Genomic DNA, 26,479 nt, shown 5'->3' with positions numbered 1-26,479 from the left:
GGGGAACGGGAGCTGCCCGGGCGGGCTGGGCAGAGGGCGGAGGCGGGTCTTAGGTCGGGGGCGGCCCCGGGGTCCCGGGTCCGGGGGCGGGTGCTGGGGAACGGGCGGGGCGCAGCCCCGGAAGAGGACGGAGCCCGGGGTCCCCGTCGTCTGCCGGCCATGGACGAGGCCGACCGGCAGCTCCTGCGGCGCAGCCGGCTGCGGCTGGTGAGCGAGCTGCAGGTGGCCGAGCTGTGGGACGCTCTGGTCAGCCGGGAGCTCTTCACGCCCGACATGGTGGAGGACATCCAGGTGCGCACCTCACCCGCCCGCGGCGCGGCACAGGCCTCCTTTCCGGAGGAGCTCCACGGACCCGCGCCTTGGGGAGCGTTTATTTCCTTAGGTCTGTGTGGGCTCCGTGGGGTAGAGCCCGGGCATCTCGCTCCACCCTCTGGTTTGGGTGTCAGGTGCAGCCACTGTCCCGTTAGTATTTGGGTTTCATATTAGCCGAATGGGTTTTTCTTCTCTGACTCGGTGTTCTGGGGCACTCATGCTGCTGTCAGATTGTCCATGTGCCGTTCTGAACTGCCTCAGTTTGCCGGGCAGTGAAATGGGCACAGAAGCAATGCTGCCCTGAGGACTAAAGGTAATGGCTGTGAGAGAAGGTAGTGCCCGCCCAAGAGGTGTTCAGGAAGGGCTTTGGAAGTGAGGAGAGGTGATGTGGGTGCTGGGCAGTGATGATAAAGGTGGGTCCTTCCCGGAAGCAGTGTCCGGGTCGACCCTCCCCCTCAGTAAGGGTATGGGAGTGGGCGAGAGTGGCCGGCCAGGGGCCGGACCTGGGAAGCCCAGTCTCCATGCTGCCCTGCTGTAAACTTCCGTTTCCTTTCTAACCCCGGGGACTAGCTGCACGTTTGCAGTTGCGGGAAGAATACTGCTTCCTCTTCTTTTCTGCTTCTGATGAACTAACAAGCCTAAGCTGCAGGGAGGTGGTCCAGTCGGGGTCTCAGGCGAGACTGGCCCTTCCAAGGCCTGCGTGGTTAGCTTACAGGGGCAGGGGAGTGGGCATGGGCCCACAGCACCCACCCTTCCCCGGGTGGCCGTCCATCACACATACGTACACCGTAGGTATTCTGCCTTGTACGCAGAAGGAATCTTTATGAGAGTGTGGTCGGTGTCAGGTGGATAATTACCGATGAATGCGCCTTGTGTGTGGTGTGCATAAGGAGTGGAAATGGCTTGTGGTTATGGTCTCTTAGACACCCTCACGGGGACTCCAGGCTCAAATGCCAGGCAGGTGTGGGTGGACACCATGGCAGGCAGCCTCTGTCGTGCTGCCCAGCCCTGGTGGTGCAGGACAGACCAGCGTGCAGCTACCCAGGCTTCTTGCATCTTTATTTATCCTTTTTTTTACAAGACGTGTTTATTTGAAAGGCAGATTCACACACACATACACACACATGCTGAGGGGCAGAGACCTTCCGTCCGCTAGTTCACTCTCCAGATGTCCACAGTGGTCAGAGCAGGATCCTGGAACTCCATCTGGGTCTTCCATGTGGGGAGTAGCACCCCCAAGCTGAAGTTGCTTGGAGACTTGCCTCCTCAGTGACCTGGCAGGTCTGTGCTGTTTAATGCAATGGTTCTTAGCCCCATGTGGCTACTGAAACGTAAGTGGTAGCACTTTAATAAAAGTCGATGTTCAGTCAGAACTCAGTGGACCGCCCTCGTGCTCCGCGGCCACCTGTGGCTGATGGCTGCTAAGGTCATGGAATGTTCTCTTAGTTCTTCTGTAGGACACCTGAGGACAGGCAGAGTCCCCAGGATGACAGCAGGAAATCAGCATCTTCCTCCTGTTTCCTGACTCGGTGATCCTGCCGTCCTGCCGCCTGTCAGCTTTGGCCATTCTCCTCCCTTCTCTCCACCCAGTGTTTATTTTTTTTTTTAAGATTTATTTATTTTTTATTTTTATTTTTATTTATTTTTTTTTAAAGATTTATTCATTTTATTACAGCCAGATATACACAGAGGAGGAGAGACAGAGAGGAAGATCTTCCATCCGATGATTCACTCCCCAAGTGAGCCGCAACGGGCCGATGCGCGCCGATCCGAAGCCGGGAACCTGGAACCTCTTCCAGGTCTCCCACGCGGGTGCAGGGTCCCAATGCACTGGGCCGTCCTCGACTGCTTTCCCAGGCCACAGGCAGGGAGCTGGATGTGAAGTGGAGCTGCCGGGATTAGAACCGGCGCCCATATGGGATCCCGGGGCTTTCAAGGCGAGGACTTTAGCCGCTAGGCCACGCCTCCGGGCCCTATTTATTTTTTATTACAAAGTCAGATATACAGAGAGGAGGAGAAACAGAGAGGAAGATCATCCCGCCGATGATTCACTCCCCAAGTGACTGCAATGGCTGGCGCTGTGCCGATCCGAAGCCAGGATCTAGGAACCTCCTCCAGGTCTCCCACACGGGTGCAGGGTCCCAAAGCACTGGGCCGTCCTCGACCGCTTTCCCAGGCCACAAGCAGGGAGCTGGATGGAAAGTGGAGCTGTTGGAATTAGAACCGGCGCCCATATGGGATCCCGGGGCTTTCAAGGCGAGGACTTTAGCTGCTAGGCCATGCTGCCGGGCCCCCACCCAGTGTCTTAATAGAGTCAACCTGTCTATATGAGGAGGACTTATGAAGTTCATCGGAAGTGGAACTAAATAATAGGTTTATCTTGGTGCAAAAAAAAAAAAAAATCATGTGTATGAGAGACCTTCACAAAGTTCAAGCAAGATCCATCTTGTGAAAAAAACTACGCCTGGGTTTCCCAATTTTGAAATCCACACATCGTGGCTCAGCACAGTCAGGCCAGGGCCTTGCCGATCTGCCCCCCACCTCCCTGCCGCCACGTCCTGCGCTTGGTGATTTGCTTCTTGGTATCCACTGGGGTCTCAAGGAAGCCTTCCCCTCTGGGGCTTGCGTGACTGCCCCGGCCAAGGTGGGCGGCCCTGAGTGGGTTTTTTCCCTCCTGGCACCTGTCTCTGTGGATTTGTCTGCCCCTGCACTAGATGCTTGCTTTTAGGCCCCAAGACCTCTCACGGCTGTCCTTTCAGCATTTAGCACGGACCTGGGCATGGGGTGGGTGACTCTGAAATGCCAGGTGAACACGCAGCAGAGACTGGGGAGGCCCCACACTTGCTGAAGCTGTCGGCTCCGTTTCTGCCTAGGTTCTTTTTTTTTTTTTAAAGATTTATTTTTATTTTTATCACAAAGTCAGATATACAGAGAGGAGAGACAGAGAGGAAGATCCTCCATCTGATGATTCACTCCCCAAGTGAGCTGAAACCGGGAACCAGGAACCTCCTCCAGGTCTCCCACGCGGGTGCAGGGTCCCAAAGCCTTGGGCCGTCCTCGACTGCTTTCCCAGGCCACAAGCAGGGAGCTGGATGTGAAGTGGAGCCGCCGGGACTAGAACCGGCGGCCATATGAGATCCCGGCGCGTTCAAGGCGAGGACCTTAGCCACCAGGCCATGCCACCAGGCCCCTCTGCCTAGGTTCTTGATGGTTGAGACCCACATGGTGATGAGACCTGGGAGGACTGGTTGAGACCCACATGGTGGTGAGTGGGTGACTGTGTCTAGTGTTTTCTTTCCAAACAGCATGCAGGCTCCGGGACGCGCCGGGACCAGGCCCGGCAGCTGGTCATAGACCTGGAGAGCCGAGGGAGGCAGGCCCTTCCTGTGTTCATCTCCTGCCTGGAGGACACAGGGCAGGACGCACTGGCTTCGTTCCTGAGAACTGGCAGGCGGGAGCGGGCTCCCGAGGCCATCAGAGTCCTACCCTCGGTGCCCTTGGAGCTCGGGCCCCTGGTCCTCAAACCAGAGCAGCCGACGATGGCCAAGCGGGATCTCTCGGGGGCGGTGGTGGCCCCCCCGGAAAACCTCTCCCCGGTGGTGCTGGGGCCCAAGGAGCTGTGTTCAGCTAAACTCAGGCTGGAGGTTCTCAGACCAGTGGACTCTGCTTCTGGAGGATTCGGTGATGTCTGTGAGTATGGGGAGAGTGGTGGGTGGGGGCGTGGGACTGTCGGTGCAGCTGGTGGGCTGAGGGTCAGAATTTCCCTCTGCTGTTGTCTTCCTGAGAGCTTATGGGAGGTGGATGGAACATTGTTTGCCCCCTGTGTTTCTAGATCCAGCTGTTGTGCCGGGTTTGTTTCTGGGTTCTGGGGGTAGCTTAGATGAACCCCGGGCCTGGGGCAGGTGGGAGGCCTTTGTTCAGGTTTCAGGACATATCTGCCCAGGACATACTCTTGTCTGTTTCGCTCACAACAGCTCTTGGCGAGGAGCGAGCAGAGGCTTAGGAGGGGGAACTAACTTGCCTGAGGACACGAAGCCAGAGCCTGCAAAATGTATGTGTGCCCAGGGCACGGCTGGATGGCCTGGACCACGGGTGCACCCAGGTCTCCAGCACCTCGGTCATCACAGCACAGCACAGCATCCCAGGGTCCTTTGGGGTTTTTCCTCCATCAAGTCTATTCCCAGTCCCTCCCCAAGGTCATGATCTCCAACTCTACCCACTTCCATCTGTTTTGCTTGTTCTTGCACTTGGGTCTCAATGAAATGCCATAGTTTGCACACTTGGGTCTGGCTTCTCTCATCCCTCCTTGTATCTGTGAAGCTCACTCATTGCTCTTGGTGAATATTGATAGTTTGGTCTTCCTTGCTGAGTGGTAGCAGTTCCTAATGTGGATAATTTTGCAGATAAGTTAAGTATTAGCTGCTCCAGTTTTGATCCAGCTTCCTGCTGTTGTACCTGGGAAAGCAGCGGAAGGTGGCCCAAGTGCTTGGGCCCCTGCATGCTTGTGGGAGACCTGGAAGAAGTTCCTGCTTCCTAACTTTAGCCTTGTCTGTGTGACCAGGAGACTATGTGGGGAGTGAACCAGTGGATGGAAGATCTCTCTCTGTCTCTTTTTGTGTCCCATTCTCCGATAAATACTTTTTTTTTCCTAGAGTACTAGTTTATTTTTTTTTTTAAGATTTATTTATTCTTATTGGAAAGTCAGATTTTACAGAGAGAAAGATCTTCCATGTGCTGGTTCCCTCCCCAAGTGGCTGCAATGACTGAAGCCGAGCCAATATGAAGCCAGGGACCAGGAGCTTCCTCTGGGTCTCCCACGTGGGTGCAAGGTCCCAAGGCTATGGGCTGTTCCCAGGCCACAAGCAGGGAGCTAGGAGGGAAGTAGAGCAGCCGGGATTTGAACTGGTACCCATGTGGGATCCCAGCACATGCAAGGCAAGGACTTTAGCCACTAGGCCACCATGCCAGGCCCTAATAAATCTTAAAAAAAAAAAAAAAAACAAAAAATGGAAACACCAGGGAGCAGATGTATGGTGTGGTTCACTCCCCAAGTGGCTGCAACAGCTGGAGCTGAGCCAATCTGAAGCCAGGAACCAGGAGCCTCTTCTGGGTCTCCCATGTGGGTGTGTGTTATCAAGGACGGGCCATCTTCTGCTGCTTTCCCAGGCCAAAGCAGGGAGGTGGATCAGAAGTGGAGCAGCTGAGACATGAACCAGCATCTGTATGGGATGCTGGCACCACAGAGTGGAGGATTAGCCTGATGCCAGCCCCTCATGCTGCAGGTGTTTCTGGAGGCCTCCTGTGTACCAGGCCCTGTGGACCCTGCATAGCAGGAGCCTCTGGTCTTGGTGCCTTCCCTTCTTCCTTCTCTCCTGCACTTCATGTAAAGAAACTCACACCATCTCTCCCTCCATCTCTACTCTTTATTTATGTATTAAGATATATTTATTTTGGGCCTGGCATAATAGCCTAATGACTAAATCCTTGCCTTGCATGTGCCAGGATCTCATATGGTACTGGTTCGTGTCCTGGTTGCTCTAGTTCCTTTCCAGCTCCCTGCTTGTGGCCTGGGAAGGCAGGAGACATTGGCCCAAAGCTTTGGGACCCTGCACCCGCGTGGGAGACCCAGCAGAATCTCCCGGCTTCGGATCAGAAAAACTCAGCTCTCACCACCATTGCGGCCACTTGGGGAGTGAACCAGGAGATGGAAGATCTTTCTCTATCTGCTTTTCTCTGTATGTCTGCCTTTCCAATAAAAAACAAAATAATTCTTTAAAAATTCTCATTGCTAACATTAAAAAAAGATTTATTTATTTAAACTGGAAGGGTAGTTCTGCAGGAAGGAGGAGAGACAGAGAGAGATCTTCCATCTGCTGGTTCAGTCCCCAAATGACCACAATGGCTGGAGGTGGGTCAGTCCAAAACCAGGAGCCAGGAGCTTCCTTTGGGTCTCCCATGCAGGTGCAGGGTTACAAGGACTTGGGCCATTCTCCGCTGCCTTCCCAGGGAGTTGGATGGGAAGTGAAGCATCTGGGACACGAACTGACACCCATATAGGATGTTGGCTCTTTCAGGTGGAGGATTAACCAATTGAGCCGTTGTGCCAACTCCTACTCCTGTTTTTTTTTTTTAAAGGATTTCTTTATTTTTATTTGAAAGACAGAGTTGCAAAGAGAGAAGGAAAGACAAAGCAAGAGAGATTTTCCGTCCACTGATTCATTCCCCAAATGGCCGCCATGGCTGAAGCTGGTTCACTACAAGACTAGGAGACAGGAGCTTCTTCTGGGTCTCCGATGTGGGTGCAGGGGGCCATCTGCTGCTGCTTTGCCATTCCTTAAATAGGGAACTGGATTGGAAGTGGTGCAGCTGGGACTTGAACCAGTACCCCTATGGGATGCTGGTTCTACACGTGGAAGCTTAATCAGCTATGCCATGGTGCCAGCGCTGTGCCATCTCTGCTGTTGTGCAATGGACTTCCCCACCCCTACTCCCCAAATACGCTTTTGCGCTCATCCATGGCGTTGCAGGAATCAGTAGGTGGTGCGCTTTCACGCTGTTTGTACCATTGGATCCCAGTTTGTGTTTCCATTAACCTGTTGGGTTGATTGTCTCCATCGGGGGCTTCCTGACCGGGGCTCGATGAGGACTTCTGGCCAAGTCCTTCTGTGCCCCGCTTCCTCTTGGCTCTGCCCCAGCATGGGCTGCTGGTCAGAGGCTGCTGGGTAGTTCTCTGTTAGCAGCTTACGGGCAGGTCTGCAAGGCGGCCGTGCCATGTGACTCTGCTTCCAGCTGGGGCTGACAGTCCCTGAGTTCCCCCTCCGCTCTGTGGGGGCTATCCTCGCAGAGGACCCCCTTTGGAGTGACCTTCACCTTACTATTTCCGTCTTGTTCTGTGTCTGCAGGTGTTCAGGGGCGAGCGAGAGGAGACACAGATTTGGTGAGTATTCCTGTGAGCTGAGGCCAGTAGCTGGGGATGGAGTTCCAGTCCCCAGAGACCCCATGACCCTGGGCCAGCCCTCTCCCAAACAGATCATCCAGTCCTCATCTGGAAGGTCAGGTGCCAGCCCTAAGCGGTCCAGGTCTGCCTGTCCCAGGGTACGATGCTCACTACCATGGGTGGAGCCTTTAAAACTATCTGGAGAGAGAGGTTGAACAGACAACCATATTGATGGGAAAGCAGTCATTTGTTGTGGGCTAGTGCTTCTGTCAGTGACAGATGGTGTCATGATGTCAAAGCCGTCTGTTGGCGCAATCACGAATTCTCTCATGACTGGAGTGCTAAGTACCCTAAACAAGAAGAACGGGCTGTTGGGAGACAGTGGGGGAGTGAGGCTGGGGTGGAAGCAGCCTCTGATGGATGCCCAGACAGTGTCCTGGGCCCACGGCTGCTCACAGAGCCGGCTGTGGAGTTCTCAGGTGCTCATGGAGAAGAGCCCTGGGACCACGTGATTGGAAGGCCCTCTGGGTGAGTCAGTTCTGAGATGGGAGCTGGTCTCGCTCCAGTTCTCTCCTGCCTAGCACACGGGCAGACTGGGAGCCCTGCACGTTGGATCCAGGGGCTCTGTTCCCCACGGGCTCCGGGTTATGCTGGATTCTGTGCTTGCGCAGGCGTACGTCCTGAACGCAGACCCCTGTGGCCACTGCCTCATTATCAACAATGTGAACTTCAGCAGCGACTCGGGGCTCAGCACCCGCACCGGCTCCAATATCGACTGCGAGAAGTTGCAGCGCCGCTTCTGCTCGCTGCATTTTGCAGTGGAGGTGAAGTCTGACCTGACCGCCAAGGTACAACTCCTGGTCCTCCTAGAGAGCTGGGGGTGGGGGCCCCAGGCTCCTGTGAGAGACCTTGCCCGTGTACTGCCTTCCCTCACAGTTGGCCCAGTGGTCCTAGGTCCAGGCAAGATGACCTGGTTTTAGGACCGGCTCTCTCAGCTATAGCTCTGTGACCTCTCGTGCCTCAGTTTACCTGAGTGCTGCCTGCAGAGCATGTATCCTGCCGAAGCCTTTGGGCTGACCCCCTGAAAGGCCCAGGAGGATGCCCTGCCCCTTCCATGCCTACAGCTTTCTTGCCTGCCTGACTTGTCCGTGCCTGCGGCTCACCTGCCCTGTCCATGCCTGTGGCCCGTCCGCTTCTCCGTGCCTGTGATCTGCCTGCTCCATCCATGCTTGTAGCTCACTTGCTGCCTTTCCTCGTAGGAGATGGTCCTGGCTTTGGAGGAGCTGGCGCAGCGGGACCACAGCACCCTGGACTGCTGTGTGGTAGTCATCCTGTCACACGGCTGCCAGGTAGGACACCTTCCTCCATGTGCCCTGGACAGGCACAGGCAAAAAGCTACACTGGAGCCTTGTCCCTCCCTGTGTCCCAGACGCCCTCATCCTGGTGGAAAAGAGCGTGGAGCCCTGTCTGTGGCCTGATGTCTTCTTAGGAGCTGTGGGGTCCTCTGGGGCCACCCCGTGGGAGAGGGAGGACAGAGGTAGGGTCTGCTCTCTCAGCGGCTGCCTGGTCCTGGGTTTGGTTCCAGCTGGGCACAGCACACAGAGGTCTCCAGCCCTGCCCTGTGCCAGGCCCTTGGCTGCTGGCTGGGACTCAAGTCCCTGGGACCCCTTGGGGCTTGGCCACTAGTGTGTCTGTTCGTCATGACCAGGACCTCCCCTTTCTCTGGGCCCAGTCTCCTTGTCTTCTGGACACATGAGTTGTCACCAGCCAGAGGTCACTATGTTCTTGTAGTTTGCACAGATTTTTTAAAAAAGATTTTTTTTTGATTTTATTGGAAAGGCAGATATACAGAAAGATAAGGAGGACAGAGAGAACGATCTTCCACCTGCTGGTTCACTCTCCAAGTGGCTGCAATAGCCAGAGCTGAGCCAATCCAAATCCAGGAGCCAGGAGCTTCTTCTGGGTCTCCCACATGGGTTCAGGGTTCCAAAGCTTTGGACCATCCTCAGCTGGATGGAAACCGGAGCAGCCGAGATACGAACCAGCACCCGGGATCCCGGCACATGCAAGGTGAGGACTTTAGCCATTAGGCTGCTGTCCTAGGCCCTGTACAATGTTTTTAAAATTGGGAAGTTTGAAGGCTGGTGCTGTGGCATAGTGAGTAAAGCCATTGTCTGCTGTGGTTTGAATTTTAGCTGCTCTACTTCCCATCCAGCTTCCTGCTCATGTGTCTGGGGAATTCTCAGACTAGTGCAAACCATGTGGGAGATCTGGATGAAGTTCCAGGCTCTTGGCTCCAGTGTGGCATGGCTGTGGCCTTATAGCCATTTGGGAGTGAACCGGGGACGGGAGAGCTCTCTCTCCTCTGTCTCCCCCTTTCTCTGTAACTCTGCTTTTCGAATGAATGAATGAATCTTTTTTTTTTTCTTTATTTTTGACAATCTTTACATAGTTGATTGGGGTAAAGGGGGAGATAAAGGGAGAAGCCCCACCCAGTTTCCCACCCATCCCAGGTCCCTGATGTGGGGCATGCTCCAAGGGTCCTGCTGTTGTGGTTTTGATAGTTCAACAGTTATGAATTGCTGCCAGTCTCGCCAATCTTAAAATAAAAAAAGAAGTTTCATACAGCAATCAGCATTTCCAGCATCTCTTCAAAGCCACACGGCTCTGGCTTGTCGCTGGCAGCGAGCGTTCCTGTGTCCCTGTCACAGTGTGGTCCCGAGACCCAGCAGGGCATGACTTAGGAGCTGGTGGGAAATGCAGCCCTCAGCCCCAAAACTTGCCTTGGCATTTGAGCTGTGCCCTGGGCTGGCCCTGGGAGCCGGTATGTATGTGGGGCACTACGTGCTGACTTGGGAGGCCTGGGTGTGGCCTGGGCACTTGGATTTCTCGTGCGCTGCTCCTGCTGGCCCCATGCCACATGCTGGCGGGGAGCCCTGGTCTAGAGGAAGCGCATGAATTTGAGACCCTCTGGAACAGGTGGTGACCTGGGCCCTTCTCAAACCAGCTAACTATGTGAATCAGCCTCATGCCCTCAGAAGGGGCCTGCTGAATGCTGGACCCGTGAAGCCTCTGAGCCAGCTGTGGAGTCTGACCCTCACTGCTTGGCTTTGTAACCATGGTTCTTGGTCTTCCAGGCCAGCCATCTGCAGTTCCCAGGGGCCGTCTACGGTACAGACGGATGGCCCGTGTTCATCGAGAAAGTGGTGAACATCTTCAACGGGACTGGCTGCCCCAGCCTGGGTGGGAAGCCCAAGCTGTTCTTCATCCAGGCCTGTGGCGGGGGTAAGCATGGCTTGGCCCGGCTGCGTGCCCACGAGGCTTTCCAGAGGGAGAGGGACCAGATGTAGTCACTACAGTCCCGTATGGCAGCCCCTGCATCTGGCCAGAATTGGTCTCTGCCTTGCCCGCTCAGGGTGTGTGGGGGTAGTATTAAACGCACTTCTCTGCTTTGCTCTGCGGGAGTGTCACAAGCTCATGTCAGTTGGATGGCCTCCACTGCAGAGGCCTGATGCAAAGGCGTGCGTTAGAGCAGCGAGAGCAGCTTGCCACCTCCTGTGCTGCCGCTCCCCATACCCGCCCTGACCGCTATCAGGAGCCATCACCTCCAGGAAGTCTTCCCTGAACACGTCCTGCCTCTTGCAGAACCGGGGTTAGCTGGCTCCTGCAGCCCACTCCGCCTGCATCGCTGCATCTTCTCGCGCTAAGACGCACTCATCTGGGTCAGCACTTGGAGGGCAGGGCCAGGCACAGCTGCCTCTCAGCCAGTTTCCCAGACTGACTCAAGCCTCTAAAGATTTGAAGAGAACCCTGTCAAAATACCTAGAAGCAAAATTTGGAATGATGTGACTTCTGCCACAAAGAGAGCAAAGCAAAAATACAACCGAACCGCTTCATAGGAATAACAGGATTTCGAAGGTGGAATGTGGCTCAGACAGGCCTGCTACCCCAGGCTGTGTGAGCTGGTGTTCCACAGGGTTGCCACACGGTGGTGCCACTGAGCCGAGAACAGAAATTTGTTCTGCAGTTCATGCCTGGCTGGGTGTCCTGGATCTAAATGACTTTTGGATTCCTTACTTCTTTTATTTCTTTGTTTCTTTTTAATAGGCATTAACATTTGTAGTTATTTATTTGGGAGATAGAGATATAGCTCCTACCTGGGTTAGACCATGCCAAAGCCTGGAGCCAGACCTTGATTGGGGTCTCCCATGTGGTGGCAGAGATCCAAGCCCTTGAACCATCATCTGCTGCCCCCAAGGGTGCACGTGAGCAGGGAGCTGGAATCGGGAGTGCAGCTGGACCCTGAACCCAGGTGCCCCATTTCATAGTTTGTGGGTGTCACAGGTGGGACCTTCATCACTAGGCCTCTCCCAGACTTTCTGTTCCATCTGTATGTGCTCACATTTAAAACAGACAGAACCCCCTTTAGCACATCATCGCGGTGAGGTCACACAGCACCAGGGGCTGACAGGGCCTCCCTGGTTGCCGGTGGCTGTGGTGTGGATGCCAGCGTGGCTGAGCACCTCACCCCTTCCAGAGGCCAGGCGGCTGGCCCAGCTGCATCTGCCTTGAGTGTGCAGGGTGATCACGCCAGGGTCACACTGAGGAGGCAGCAGGCAGCCGGCTTGCAGCAGTGGCTGTGGGTTTATTGTGTGGAAGGATCACCTTTCCCCTTGGTCGGGTGGGCGGGGACGAGCTTTTCTTTACGGGGAGTTTGAGTTGACAAGGCTCTCTAAGAACCAACCGAGCACGAGCTGCATTGGCCTGCAGGCCGGGCCTTCGCCTCAGATCTACAGGACGGGATGACGCGTGATTGCTTTTACAGCTGCTTTAAGATGTTCTGCAACCTCTGCTTCCTCCCCACCCCTGCCATTTTATTTCATAAAGGCTTAGAAAAAAAAGCATGTCTTTAGTTTCTGCTTCTGCCACTATGTGCTGGGCACTGCTAGTCTGGCTCCAGAGGGCAGCTGAAGGCTGGGGCTGAGAATGTGCTGTGTGAGGCGGAGATGGGGGGCTGGCAGCCTGGGTCTGTGTGGTTCAGAGACAAGCGGGGCTTGTCTTTGCTCCCTGCAGAGCAGAAGGACCGTGGGGTTGAGGTGGCCTCCACTTACCCTGAAGATAGCGCCGCTAGACACAGCCCAGAGCCAGATGCCACCCCGTTCCAAGGAGGCCCGAGGACTGCTGGTGACCAGCCAGACGCTGTGTCTAGTTTGCCCACGCCCAGTGACATCCTGGTGTCCTACTCCACCTTCCCAGGTGAGCACCGTGGGGAGCGCGTGTGGTCCTGGCCCAGCGTCCTGGGGTCTGCCCTGGAGGCAACTCTGTGATGAAGGAGCTGGGTACAGGTGCGCACGCTTCGGTTCCGGCTCTTGCCTCCATGTGACCCTGAGCAGATTCCTTCATCTTTCTGCGCCTCGATGCACTGTTTCAGCAGGCGTGCCCACCTCCTGGCTTGGCTGCAGCTTTCTCCTCTGGAAAACGGAGATAGTAACTGTAGCAAAGGGGATTGTCATGGAGCTTACACAGGTGGCTGACCAGCTCTGAGTACAGGAAGCTGGTGGGACACATGGCAGTTTCTTTCCTTTAACACAAAATTTTGAGAGGCAGAGAAAAAGAAAGGATCCCATCTATTCACTTCTCAAAAGCTTGCAGCGGCCTGGTTGGGGCTGGGTTGACGCATGAGCTGGCAGTGCTGTGTGGATCTCTCAGGTAGGTGGCAGGGGTTCCGTCAGGTGAGCCGTTGTCACCACTGCATTCTGGCATCTGCAGTAACAGGGAGCTGGAGTCAGGAAGGGGCTGCGGGCATCCCAAGGGGCACCTTAGTCACTGGGCCGGATGCCCCCTTCCTGTCCTTGTGTGTCCCTTGGGTGAGTCCCTTTGTTTCCTTGCTGGGAAGACTCAGCCCAAGTCAGGAGGTGGCAGCGAGGATGCCGAGATCAGAGAGAGGGTGCTGCAGGGATGTGGGCTCTGGCCTGGTGTGTCCGAGGACCTGAGTCTGGGGAGCACAGGCCAGCTCCCCCACTGAGTGCCCGCTGTCTGCTCTGAAGGTTTCGTCTCCTGGAGGGACACCCAGAGTGGCTCCTGGTATGTGGAGACCCTGGACTGCATCCTGGGGCAGTGGGCGCACACCGAGGACCTGCAGTCGCTCCTGCTCCGGGTAAGTGTGGCCTTCCTCTGCTGGGATTGGGGGGTTGGGATGGGCGAGCGGGCACAGGCTCACGCTGGGGGCAGAAATGCCTTGGCTGCTGTGACAGCCACGTTAGCTTTGGCTGATTCACTCCCCAAACTGGCTGCAACAGCCAGGGCTGGGCCAGGCTGAACACAGGGGCCTGGAATTTCAACTAGGGCTGCCACGTGGTGAAGAAATCTACATGCTTGGGTCGTCTTGTGCTGCTCTCCCAGGAGTGTTAGCAGGGAGCTGGATCGGAAGTGGAGGTCTTGCACCGGGGCTTGAACCAGCGCTCTGAAGATATGCCAGCATCTGGGTCACAGGCCGGCCCCAGATTGTGTGTTTTTTCAGCATATAATTGAGGCACATGTTCTTTTTTTAAAAAAAGATTTATTTATTTTTATTGGAAAGGCAGATTTACAGAGAGAAGGAGAGACAAAGATCTTCCTTCTGATGGTTCACTCCCCAAGTGGCTACAGTGGCTGGAGCTGAGCTGATCCGAAGCCAGGAGCCTGGTGCTTTTTCCAGGTCTCTCATGCGGGTGTAGGGTCCCAAGGCTTTGGACCATCTTCTACTACTTTCCTAGGCCTCAAGCAGGGAGCTGGATGGGACTTAGTACTACCGGGATGTGGACTGGCGCCTTTATGAGATCCCAGGGCATGCAAGGCGAGGACGTTAGCCACTAGGCCATTGTAACATACATGTTCTTTGAATCCCCCACTGAAAGAGGTGGTGGCTGGGCCCTTGTGTAAGCCCCGCCCCACCCTGCCCCTCTGGAATTCTGGTTGAGAGCTGAACTCATCATGGTCTTCCTCCTGCTTCTCTTCCGCAGGTCGCAAATGCGGTTTCTGAGCGAGGGATTTACAAACAGATCCCTGGATGTTTTAATTTCCTCCGGAAGAAACTTTTCTTTAAAACTTAGTGGGGCCAGGATCCCCTCACTTGGCTCACCCCGAAATCTTCATGCTCCAGGACTGGAACTTTCCATTGTTCTGGGCTTTTGGAACCTGTGCAAGGGTCTCCCTGTGACAGACACCGCGTAGCAGCTTCCGTATGGGAGAGAGGTGGTGCGAGGTAGAGGAAGAGCAGGACCACGGACACCACAGGGCTCTGCCCCCGGAGCGGGCTCTGGGCTAGGGACCGTCACCTGTGACCCCTGGGCCTCCTGACCTCTGTGGTGCTGATGTTGGGGACGGGACGACCCTTTGCCATGAGTTCTGTGACATACACAGGAGGCTACTCAGTGCCACCCGTGGCTTCTGTCCCATTCATACTGGGTGCCCCGGTTCCTGTGTGGTGCCAGTGTGCACAGGCATTGCTGCATGTGCCCTGGGGGCCAAAACTGTCCCCACTGGAGAATGGCTGACGTGTGGGGATTTCTGCTACAAACGTGGGGCTGTGAGAACCTGTGGGGTCAGCTGGGCTCTGTGACTGCTAAATGATGCGTTGGAAACAATTCATATTCATTTCCCTTGCCTTGTTAGTTCCTGCAGTGTGACTGAGGTGAGTGTGGCCTCTCTGGCTGGCTTACTGCCTCCTCCTTGCTTCGCGTCTTTCTCTTCTCCCTCATAAAGGAGACTTGCCGTCTGCAGAGCTTCCCTATGTCTGATTCCCATCCCAGGAGTGGGAGCAGCATGGGGACTGAGTCTCTTGTCCCGTGGGGAGAACCAGCCGGGGTCTGGACCTTTCGTGTGCCAGCCAGTGCTGCTCACCTGCCTTGCCCAGAGCTGCTGTGAGCAGGTGCTGAGGCCGGCTCTGTCCCTGAGCCCTGGCCCGTGTCTTGGTCTCCGGGACCTGAATCTTAGGATGGTTTCTTAATAAGACCCTCACCAAGGTGTGCTTCACAAGGCAATTACTTTATTATTCCCCGAGTCGGACAGTCCTGGAGCTTTCTGGTGACTCGTGCTCACCCGGTTAGTTATTGGCAATCACCTGCGGGACACACACAAGCAAAGGCGGACGTTAACCCCATGATGGAGGCTTACTGAGCCATTTCCTGTCTTCCCTGCCAGCCTGTGCCCTGTTCTCATGCGTCCCCTACAGCCCAAGCAGCAGTAGCTCATGGCCCAGGATCCATGAAGGAATGAGAAATGAAGGGAAGCGACCACAGCATCTGGTTAAGTCCTGGGGTCTTCTGGGAAAGAGGCTGGAGTACCTATTACACCCAGTGTGTGGATGACCAGGACTGAGATCTCATGTGCCTGTGTGCAAGGCCCTGGGAGGCCCTGGGAGGCTGTTTAACAGCAGTGACTGCCAGCACCAGCGTGAGGAGGTGTGTCCTGCCAGCGGCACGAGAGTGAAAAGCATTGAGCAGGTGAAAGCTTCATTCTTGGAACACCACGGGGCTATCGAACAGAGTGACGCGTGAGTGCGTGGGGACAAGTGACATGTCATGGATGAGAAGCTGCTGGCTCAGGGCTGCTCTGGGTTACGAGGCAGTGTGCGTCTGTCTTGCCAGATCACACCTCTCCCGGGCTATTAGCAGGGATTAACACTGAAGAGCAGAGTTGAAGAAACGAAGGGGAACTCCTACTCTTCTATTTGGGGCACTCATATATCCCGTTAGATGGTTCTGCACAGGGTACATACAACCTTCTAGAAAAGCAAATGCAACCAATTGTTGAAGGTTGCCATGTGACTGTCACTTGGTGGACATTTGCTGGAAGCCTGAATGCCCTTGGCCACCTGCCTCCCGATATTGCTTCTCTGTGTCTTTTGTTGGCAACTTTCTGACTTTGGCTTGTCACCCATTTGGGACTGTTATCGTGGCAGGTGTGCCCAGGCGCCCCGGCTACGGCAGCTGCGTGCGGCTCTGGGCTCCGAGCAGGAACTCTGCAGGCCTGCACTTGCCCCATGCAGCTGCCATGGGCGATGGCCTCAGAGGACAGTGGCCACCTGCCATTCTCTATCCTGGAACTTGTCCCCCGACCTGTGTGTCTGCCCTGGCCACTGTCCCATGGATGTGGGGCCTCTGCTTAGCTGCCTCACGAGTTCTACTTTACTCGTTGAGTCCCTCTGCCATCTGGCCGTGCCTTTGGCCCTGGCCCACTCCATCCTGTTTGTGTCCCCGCTGTAGCTGGCAGTAGTGGCTGGTGGGACAGCAAATTGGGACTGTTCTCGGCTCCTGCCTTTGTCCCCAAGGTGCCACCAGGACCAGCTGCACTATGACCAACACAGCAGTGGGGGCTGGCAAAGGCACAGGACTGGGGACAGGACAGGCAGGCACAGGCCCTGGGTGTCTCTGCCCAGTCAGTTTCAGGCCAGGTTCTTCTGAAACACTAATGATATCTCCATGGTTGCCCTCAATTTCCTCTGCCAAGCTGGACTGTGGTTGCCACCCCAGTTTACAAAATAATAATAATAATAATAAATAAGTAATAGTAGTAGTAGTAGTGGCCCTTCTCTTGCTGAATTTCTACTTTTTTTCCCAACAAACTTTTTTGGGCGTCTCTGGGGCCTGTTACCACCTGTTGGGACAGAAGTGCCCATAGACAGACCAAAGGACAAGGAGCTGGCCAAGTCTTAAAGGGAAAGCTTTGAAGAACCTGCCTGCTGTAGACCTAGCTGTGTTCATGGGGTGTCGTTTAACTCCTTGCAGCATGTTCAAATAATGGGATTGGATGCCAGCTCCCCTGTGGGAGGCCCTGTCACCAATGTCACAGCTCCTACTTTCTCTAGCCCCTAAATGTGTCTTGAGGGTCCCAGTTTACAGAACAGCAAACTGAGGTGGTGGCAACACCAGGAGGCGGTTTAAAAAGTTTCTGTATCAGCTGAGAGCCGTCACCGGGCATTGCGCGGCTTCTGTCCGCCCCTCCCCCCACCGGCATCCCTTCCTTGTGACAATTCTGGCTGCTGCCACCCACTACTGCTTATATCATGACTGCTCCTTCATGGGAGTGCCGCCTGTTACTATTTTACAAGTGGTTTTAGTGGCTGTTAGGAACTCTATGTGTGGATTGAAAAATAAAGCAGCGATTGTGCCAGAGTGGAAAGTTCTAGAAATCAGCTATCTGGGGACACACTCGCAACAATAGGAGGAACCAACGTAGCCCCCTCTGCTTAAGACAGTCCCTGTCCGAAGCTGAAAGTCCCGAGTCCTGGGAAGCCACTTGTGGCTGGGCAGACCTGTTTGTGGTCACTATTGGACAGTTGGGGGACCCATTCTCCTGCAGGCCACACACACTGGCCTGCTTAGCAATGTAGCCTGCTATAGACGCACTAGTTTTTGAGCCCCAGTGGTTGTTGCCCTGGCAGGACCAGACCTGGTAATTTCTCAGGCCCGCTACCTCTGCTTTAGGAAGACTGGTTTCCAATAATTAAAGAATTGGGGGTGGGTGTTAAACTCTCCAGCATTGGGCTTTGCAGGTTCCCAGGACGTTTTGTAGTCCTGGAGGGTGGGCCCACACTCAAAGAAGTAGTTACCAAACTCCTGCTCCTGGCAGGCAACCCACTCTCAGTGCCTGGGGCAGTCTTTGCTCCACTGCTTTGGACGAGGGCAACCGCCCCCGCTCCTGCTACCACATTTCTTTCCACTTTAGCAAGACTTGGGAGGGGGACCCAGCAAGGGTCACCCAGGTCTGCAGCTTCCCTCCAGGGGGCCCCTGGGGACTTGAGGTACATGTGACTCTTACCGAGTTGATCCAGGAGTTGTAGTTGGAGACCCGGGTGAAGACGGAGGGTTTACGGTAGTAGTTGCAGCCGAGGGAGGACCCAAAGCTGACTATGCCGTGCACCTGCCATGTGCCGCTGGAGTCCTGGCAGTTGAGTGGCCCTCCTGAGTCACCCTGTGAAAGAACGGGATCAGGGGTGGTGAAGAAGGGCAAGGGGCTGCTGGTTCTCAAAGTGGTGACAGGGGTGCACACTCCAAGAGAAGCCCAGAGCATCTAGGTCACAGGGATAAAGGTCAGGTTTGGAAATGTCCAGGGTTGCTTCCAGGTGCTTCTGCCGGGGGAGTGGGAGGATGTACACCTGGGTTTCTGGAATGCCTCCCTGACCCCCCAGCCACGCCTCCTGGTGGAAGGGGGCCCTGAGTGTGTGTACTCACATTGCAGCTGGAGGTGACTCCATCGCCTCCGGCACACACCATGGTGTTCTTCACGGTGCTGCCCCACCAGCTAGAGCTAGAGCAGGTGGCATAGCTCACCACCAGCAGCTTGCCCTGCTGCAGGACGTCAGGGGTGGCCCCGTTGGCTGCACAAGACCGGAGAGAAGTGTTACAGCTATGAAGGGGACCCCAGCGAGAAAGGAAGTAGTGGCCCATACCAGGTGCTATCCTGACTGTCTTTCTGGCCCCCATTACTTCCTTGGTTTCTGTCACTTAAGTAGAAAGTCTTTCGGTGTTTGGAGTCCCTCCCCAGGGTTAAGAATGTTCTGGAGCGGTATGGCAGAGCTGCCGCAAATGTCTGCATTATCACCACCTGCTAATGGCAAGGATCAGTGTTACTGTCATCCTGCATATGTGCATCATTAGACTTTTCAAAACATGTGAATCCTCGAAAATTTTTTGCGCAATAAATATCCACTCCTGTTTAACAGATGGACTCAATGTTGAAGCCAAAAGCAGCTAAGTGGTTTCCCCAAGACTGCTCTGTTGAATAAGTGGCCCTCAGATAGCACTTGGCATCATATAAGTGGTTTCCTATCATTTGCTTTGGTCTTCCCCAGCAGTATTCCCGTTGCCCAGATGAGGAAATGGAAATTCTGTAGTGCGGGTTGTCAGGCTATGAATGATCAGCAGGGCTGGGATGATAAGCCAAGCATTTGGGCTCTTCCCTGGCTCATACTGTCTCTGATGAAATGTGTTCTGTCCCAGTGCTTTTTGGGTAAACAAACAGCGTAGGGGTGTGTGTCAGCTCTTTCCAAGTTTGAGGTGCCTCCCCAGCTACTCCTCACTTCCGTGGGGTGCTGTGTGTTCTTGTCCTTCCAGGCAGGCCAGTCAGGAGGGCAGCAGGAATATTTCTACATGTGGTTGTACCCTTGGAAGCCTCACTGAGGGACTCAGGAGTCACTCCTCTAGAATCTTCCAAGAGCAGATTGTCCTGCTGGTTGACTGTCCCTGGATTGCCAACCCTCAGGTTTTATCTCCAAGGAGGCTCACACCTGACCAGGCTCTGAGTAGTTGGTGTAGGTGGCACAGGGGACAAGAGTCAATGGGGCAGGAGAGTCCAGGGACTCTGAGGGCACAGAACAAGTACGGTTCAGGAGTCGTCTTTCAGCGGTGCTGAGGAGGTCACGTGACCTTTGTTACCCTGATTCTGTTGTGCCAAGCTACCTTGTCAAACATCACCTCCTTCAGTGCTTGCAGCAACCCTGAGATGTAGACAGTGTTACTATCCAAGTCCCACGGACATGGGAAGTGCAGTACCAAGAGGCTGAGGAATAGTACCCACCAGCACATAGCTGTGAAATGGAGGAGCTGAGATTTGGATCCAGGCAGCCTCATGTCTCGGCTGTGCAACCTGTCTGGACGGGGTAACATTGCCTCCCATTCTTGCCCGCCCCAGCACTCTGGAGACCTGGGTTCCAGCTCCCACTCACTCTTCAGTCTGCCCCAGCCTGTCACATAGCAGGGGTAGTTGTTGGCCAGAATGGTGCCAGCAGCTGGGAGGTTGGCAGTCTTGATCTTGCTTGTCAGTGTGACGGCGCTGGCCAGTTTGACCAAGGCGATGTCGTAGCTGGGTTAGCAAAGGGTAGAGCACGAAGGCAGGTTAAAGTTCCGTCACATGCGGCTAAGACCCGTGTCAACATCTGTGTGTGTCCTGCAGGCCAGGTGCAGGGCTTCTTTGAAAATCTATAAGGTCTTAGAGGGAGTTCCAGCAGACGGGCCAGGGAAGAGGCTGTCTTCTTCCACTGACACCTTGGTCTCTACAGTGTTCCTAGGGCTTGGCATAGGCTAAGATACAAAGTTACTGAGCACCTGGGTGGACATGAAGCCTGCAGGCTTTACTGGTGGGAGACTCCAGTCTCCGGGCCACAACCCTGTGGATTGAACCCACCACTTGTGTGAGTCTCCCATCTATGCCTCTGGCCACCCTGCCCCCCCCACTCCAAGTGCACCCCAGCAGAATGTACCCGTTGGCAACTGAGTTGGAGTTCCACTTCTCATGCACCACGGTCTTGGAGACACTGACCGTCACGGAGCCAGTCTCTGCCTTGGAGAGGCTGTGCCGGCCCAGCACCACACGGTAGGTCAAGGAGGAGCTGGGAAAGGGGACCGAGCAGAGACCGTGAGCTCCCCCTGGGCCTTGAGACCTGCCATTCCATGAGCCAGGGATGGCCCCAGAAGGCACCTGTGCCATGACCCACTTCTAGGGCTTGGGGATTTTTCTTCCCTAAGGCCATCAGTTATAATAAAACAGAAATTGCATAGCACAGTAACTATAACTACATAGTGAGTATAACTTCCCTGTAATGTATGAGCAAAATACATTATCATGGGGGATGGAAAGGAACACAGAGAAGACAGGACTCACTGGGCTTCCAGGGGGCTGTTTTAGTTGACTCCCCCACCGCTCAGTCTCAGGTGGGGAAACAGGCCTGGAGAAGGGTGGTGGTGATGAGCCCAGGGTCCCATGGCCAGTGAGAGTCCCGAACTGAAAGCCGGGATTCCCCGACTCAGGCTGTCACCATTTCTCCCACCATTTGTGGAGCTTACGGAGTAGGTAGGGAAGGGGCCACGCCCAGTGAGGGGCGACATTGACCGGACAGAAGCTGTAGTGGCTAAGGTGAGACAAGCAGAGGTCCTGGGGAAGGTCATGGGTCTCCACTTTCTGCAGGTGACAGTCCTGAGGCTTGGAAAAGTCCCCAAGACCCCCAGGCCATGTAGAGATGACCCCAAAAGGCGGGAACTGGGCATCTCTCCTGTACCCCATCTCAAGGCCTAGCTCAGACTGTGCAATCTGGGCTGTCTGTCCACCTGCTCACTGACCCACAGACTGAGCCATAGACTGACAAAGACTGGATCTCAGCCAGACAGGTGGCCATTTGCAAGGTGCCTTTACAAGCATGGCTCAGGCCCTGTGGGCCTCCACGCTTGCACAGCAGCACATAGGCGAAAGGGAAAGGCGGTTACCTGATGCAGTGGGCAGCTGTCAGAACCCAGCTTTTGTGCACCAGGGATCCTCCGCAGGTGTGGTACCATGAGCCGCCGGAGCTGTACTGCAGGGAGGCCTGGGGAGGAGGCAGGAGGGGGCAGCTCAAGGGTGGTGGCCTCTATCTGTAGTCCCCGGAAACAAGGCCAGGGCAAAGCTGCTCATGTCAGGTGCAAACTTACGCAGTCAGCAGAAACGTTGGTACCAGGGCTAGCACTGTGGTGCAGTGAGTGAAACCCCTGTCTGTGAATCCCTGCTGTTCTGCCTCCCATCCTGCTGTCTGATGCACCTCAGGAAGCAGGGGATGGTGGCTCAAGCACCTGCCCCCCACCACGTGAGAGACCCGGATGGAGCTCTGGCTCCTGACTGCTGCCTGGCCCAGCCTCAACTATTGCAGCCATTTGAAGAGTGAGTCAGTAGATGGAATATCTCTCTGTCTCTTTCTTTCTTCCTCCCTGCCTTTCACATAAATAAATTTTCTTTAAATAAAAACTCGGCATACAAAATCAATATCATTTTAAGGCAAGCCACTGAAAAATTTAAATGAACCCCAAAGATCTATGACAAACATAATATCAAAAACTTAGATTACTTAAAAAAAAATTTCTGTTCTGACCATCTTTCTACAAGTTGATATGTTGGGCCTTTCCCTCTTGGGGGAGCCACATCCCCAGGAGGTAGCCCTTCCGTTTAACATATCTACACCAGGCTGGTGCTCTGTGTGTACAGTGTGTGGAGGGTGAGGATGGCACGGCCACCCTCATGAGAGGGGTCCCTGTGAAATCGCAAAGCATGGCTTCCAGGTCCTTAGCATTTAAGTTTCCTGGTACAAGCTATGCCATTATTTCAGTTTCTTTCTTGGAAGCCAGCTTTCTTAATGAAGATACAACAAGCCATATATTTGTCCTACACTTTAGCTCCCAGCCTGAAACTGAATACTAACTGAAACTGACATCATGTGAGTCTTGCTGGTGAGCAAATTAATACAGAAATTGTATAAAGTGCTGGGATAGATGAAAACATTAAATCAGCTTTTACTTTAAAAAATCCTGGACAGGAAGTCATGAGTCATCATTTTTGACATTGACAGTGTTATATAATTTGCTGTCAAATTCCCTTGGTCAGTTTTCAAAGGTTGTGTCATTAAATAATCCATATATCTAAAAAAATAATAAAAGGGAAAGAGAGAAAGAAAAAGAAAATTGACCCGGGGGTGGCTGTAGTGGCATAGAGGGTAAGCTGCTATTGGGATGGTGATGTTTCAGAGTGCTGGTTCGAGTCCCGGCTGCTCCGTTTCCGATCCAGCTCCCTGCAGGTGCACCTTGGACGGAAGGCAGCAGAAGATGGCCTCGCGGCTTTGGGTGGAGTTCCAGGCTCCTGGCTTGAGCCTGGCCCAGCCCTGGCTGCTGCAGTTCTTTGGGGAGTGAACCAGGCGATGAATGATCTCTTTCTTATTTTTGCTTGTGAAGAACTCAAGGACTGAATCTTCACAAAACAAACAAACTCCAGAATTTTTCTTTTCCTCCCACACCTGCTCTTCCTTCAGGCTTGCCTGGCTTGACCAACGGCAACCCAGTTTTGCTAGCCATTTGGGCCCAACACCCTGGCCTCACTCTTGACTCCTGTCCTTGCCGTGGTCAGGACAAAGTGTACGGGTGACAGCAGAGGGTGTGGTGCTCGGATGGGGCTCCGTGTTGCTATTATTGCATTAAATTCAGTTTAGAAGCATAATTTGTGGGTGGGATGCCAGTATCCTGTATCTGAGTGCTGGTTCAAGTCCAGCTCCCTGCTAATATACTGGGAGGCAGAGGCTGATGGCCCACATATTTGAATTTTTGGTTACCCACATGGGAAACCTGGATGGATTTCTTGGATCCATGTTTTTGCTTGGTTTAGCCTTGGTTGTGTGGGCATTTGGGGAGTGAACAAGAGAATAGAAGGTTTTCTCTCTCTGTCTGCCTTTCAAATACATAAGAAGATATTAAAAAAAAAAACCTGCCTTAAAGTGTTATCCATTTTGTGATACTCACTTAATTTTTCTCCCCCCAAATCAATGCCCTACCTGAGTCTCACCCACCTACACCTGTCTGCTTTCCCTGATAAAAGAACTTCTTCAGGGAAATTGGAGCAGGCAGTGTAGGGAACTGTCTGAGAGTGACAGTAATTGGTACTAAAACAAGGATGCATTTCTAGGAGAGGGTGAGGATGTACTTTTGTGGGTAGCCCTGATTGGTTCTTAGTATAAACGTGGCCCAAGCTACAGCACTCCTTCAACTCCTACAGGAAAAAAAAATGCTGTGAGCGATACACCTTGGACCTAGTGGTGAATACAGCCATGGGGGAGCCTGGGTCTCCTTGTCAGAGGGTCTGGGTTCAGCCCTGGCTCTGGCTCCCAATTCTAACTTCCAGACCCTGGGAGGCAGCAGGTGGTGGCTCAAAGTAGCTGGGTTCCTGCCACCCATATGGGAGATCTTGATTGAATTCCAGGTGCCTGGTTCCAAGCTGGTCTAGTTCAGGCTTTAGTGGACATAGAAAGTGAACCAACAGACGCAAGATCCCTCTGTTTCTCTCTGTCTTTTGGCCCCTCAAACATTGGCCTCTCAGGCCAGCACAGTGGTCGCCAAGGAGGGGACCACTGTGCAACAGGGGGAGGTAAGTGAAAGATAATGTAACGGACTCACCTGCCAAGGCCAGCTGTTGGGCGTTGCTTCTTCACCTCCAACCACTCTAGACTGCGGGGGGTCGATTGTGGCGACCCCAGAGCTGAGGGCTGCGGAAACAGAAGAGGCTCATGAATCCAGGAAGCACAGACCCAAGCGGTATCAGCTGGTACTTGCTACATGCTTAAGCCCCAAAGAGCATATCTTCAGTCTGGGGTGACTGTTGAGGTACAGTGTGTTAAACCGCTGCTTGGGACACCCAATTCCTGTGTAAGAGAGCCACTCCAAGTCCTGGCTACTCTGTACTCTGCTTCTGATCTAGCTTCCTGTAAACACCAGGGAAGCAGTGAGTAACGGGGCAGGGGCTTGAGCAACACCGCTCCTACCCAAGGTGTTCACTTACAAGGAAACTGGATTGGAAGTGGACTAGCCAGGATTCAAACCAGGCACTCCAATATGGGTTGTGGTCATCCCAGACAGGAACTTAGCCACTGTGCTGAATGCCCACTCTCTCACTTTCTAGTAACTCTAGAGTGAATGAGGACAGCCATGGGAGCAGAGACAGTAAGGGGGCCCACTCACAGCCCTAGTGGGAGATGGGACAGCAGTGTTTCTGGGCGACGCGGCTTACCTCCAGCCAGCAGTGAAGACAGCAGCAGGATCGAGATCATGGTGTGTCTTGTCTAGCTCTGGCCCTGACTGCGGCCTGGTTTTATGAACGGGTTTATCAGTGAGAGATCTGAGGAGCACGCAAGATGGGGATTTTCTCAAAGCTCAGTGGAACAAAGGGCATGGGTCCAAGTAATCATTTTCCATTTTCTCCCACCCCTCACCCTCAGATATTTTGATAAATATTCCAAAAGTGGATATTGACATGTCTGTTCTTGCTTTGAAGAGATTAGGTTGTGCGTTAGGGGAGGAAGAAAAATATTGGTTGTTGGTCCTTGGAGTTGCGTTGGCAAAGATTAAGTCTGCATGTGGAGCAAACAATGTTCTGAGCCAGCAGTTCTCAATGGGGCCAGTGCAAACGGGGGATGTTTGACCAATTGTGGAGACATTTTTGGTCACTGTGGCCGGGATGGGATCCCATTGGTATCTAGTGGGTAGAGGGGCGTGTTGCTCTGTTCCCTGCAATGCACAGGACGATGAGGACTTGTCCCATCTCAAGGGTCACTGGTGCCAAGATGGAGACACTCTGTTGTAAGTCATGCTGCGACAACCAGTGTGATCTTGACGAGTCAAGTTAGTCTCCAGGCCATGGGCTGTATGTCTGCGGAGCAGGGACAGAAACGTGTGCCCGCTTGGCTTCCTAACACTGTCGGGAGGATTTGCAAAATGCAGGAGTGTGCTTCTGTAGGGAACAGGCAGGAAGCCCATGTTATTGGGCTGTGGCAGTCCCAGTGACGGGGTCCACGGGTGTTGGCCCTAGAGGTCATCCCTGGAATGGATTGGATGTGTTTTACTGCCCACTGACAAGACGACAGATGCTGTTAACTTCTCTGGTGACTCCATCTTCCAGTAGGTGCTTCTTAGAAAAGGAAGCAATCAAAGGAAGGCGAACTCATGCCTATCAGGGGCCACATGGATGCTGGATGCACTTCCAGTTCTTGTCTAGTTTAAGTCACAAGAAGCCCTGGAAGAGGGTCCCTCGGTGGAGGAAGCTGAGGCTCAGAGAGGTAGAGTGGCATGCCCAGGATTACACAGGGTGGGGCTTTGAACCCAGGTGGGTCTCATCCCAATGTTGCTTATTGGCGCTCCCAGAGGTGACACTGTGTATCGCCTTTGCTGGTTGGAGAAGAAAGGGTGGGAAAGCGAGCAGGGCTACCTGATGGGTTTTCTTGTTCTTCCCTACACCTTCACTGTCCTCGCTGTGGGCATCCCTGCCCCATGATCTAAGCCTCGACTTGGTGCCCCAGCCAGCAAAGCAGCAGGGAAAGTGAGTGTCAGCTCTTACAACTCGGGCTCAAGTCCTCACTCAGGCCTAAAGGGCTCCAATTATCACTTACCTTCTGGGCTTGGTTTCCTGAAGAACAACTTGGTCTCAGATTGCAGGATTGTTGTAGGGGCAAGAAAAGCAGATGGGAAGAACCGGGAGAGCTCCCGGTGAACATGCAAAGGGGAGGGACCCTGGGGTCCCCTTGGACTGCCTGTCAGAGGGCTTGGGTTCCAGTTCCAGCTTTGCCTCTGACTCCTGTGACATTCTAGACCCTTCTTTATAGTATCTGCAACCTATAGCAGTCTCTCCAAGTACTATTCTGAGGTCCTAGATTTTGTGCTTTTTCTTTTCCTTGTTACTTCTAGATTTATTTAT

General features: G+C 54.0%; 2 protein-coding genes across 3 annotated transcripts; one reads left to right on the top strand and one right to left on the bottom strand.

Moving 5' to 3' along the window:
- On the top strand, positions 1–14,433 carry CASP9 (caspase 9). 2 transcript variants are annotated; one of them, XM_058675566.1, is made up of 9 exons: positions 1–291; positions 3,618–3,993; positions 7,215–7,249; positions 7,921–8,097; positions 8,509–8,598; positions 10,387–10,534; positions 12,320–12,505; positions 13,297–13,406; positions 14,251–14,433. In XM_058675566.1, exons 1-9 carry the CDS (start codon positions 160–162, stop codon positions 14,338–14,340), a joined length of 1,344 nt encoding a protein of 447 aa, XP_058531549.1. In that variant the 5' UTR covers positions 1–159; the 3' UTR covers positions 14,341–14,433. The 2 variants fall into 2 exon arrangements, with proteins under 2 accessions (XP_058531549.1, XP_058531554.1); XM_058675571.1 differs by having other exon boundaries at positions 3–291; positions 12,323–12,505.
- Positions 14,434–17,887: 3,454 nt separating this feature from the next.
- On the bottom strand, positions 17,888–24,849 carry CELA2A (chymotrypsin like elastase 2A). The gene is made up of 7 exons (XM_004592347.2): positions 24,800–24,849; positions 24,190–24,278; positions 21,490–21,587; positions 20,490–20,618; positions 19,956–20,092; positions 18,463–18,608; positions 17,888–18,202 (listed from the first exon to the last, which is right to left on the bottom strand). Exons 1-7 carry the CDS (start codon positions 24,837–24,839, stop codon positions 17,933–17,935), a joined length of 909 nt encoding a protein of 302 aa, XP_004592404.2. The 5' UTR covers positions 24,840–24,849; the 3' UTR covers positions 17,888–17,932.
- Positions 24,850–26,479: the final 1,630 nt, after the last annotated feature.

This window comes from Ochotona princeps, chromosome 2 (genome assembly GCF_030435755.1).
Source record: "Ochotona princeps isolate mOchPri1 chromosome 2, mOchPri1.hap1, whole genome shotgun sequence".
NCBI lineage: Eukaryota > Metazoa > Chordata > Mammalia > Lagomorpha > Ochotonidae > Ochotona > Ochotona princeps.
The sequence above is the reverse complement of the archived record's forward strand: the minus strand, read 5'-3'. Positions and strand labels throughout refer to the sequence as shown.

Bases quoted from the DNA above. Each gene is read 5' to 3' on its own strand.
- CASP9 (XM_058675566.1), top strand. From the start codon at position 160: ATGGACGAGGCCGACCGGCAGCTCCTGCGGCGCAGCCGGCTGCGGCTG. The intron at 7,250-7,920 runs GTGAGTATTCCT...GTGCTTGCGCAG, and splicing joins CGAGAGGAGACACAGATTTG to GCGTACGTCCTGAACGCAGA. The intron at 8,098-8,508 runs GTACAACTCCTG...CTTTCCTCGTAG, and splicing joins AGTCTGACCTGACCGCCAAG to GAGATGGTCCTGGCTTTGGA.
- CELA2A (XM_004592347.2), bottom strand. From the start codon at position 24,839: ATGATCTCGATCCTGCTGCTGTCTTCACTGCTGGCTGGAG. The intron at 21,588-24,189 runs GTGAGTCCGTTA...CCTCCTCCCCAG, and splicing joins CCAACAGCTGGCCTTGGCAG to GCCTCCCTGCAGTACAGCTC. The intron at 18,609-19,955 runs GTGAGTGGGAGC...GGTCTTGTGCAG, and splicing joins AGGCTGGGGCAGACTGAAGA to CCAACGGGGCCACCCCTGAC.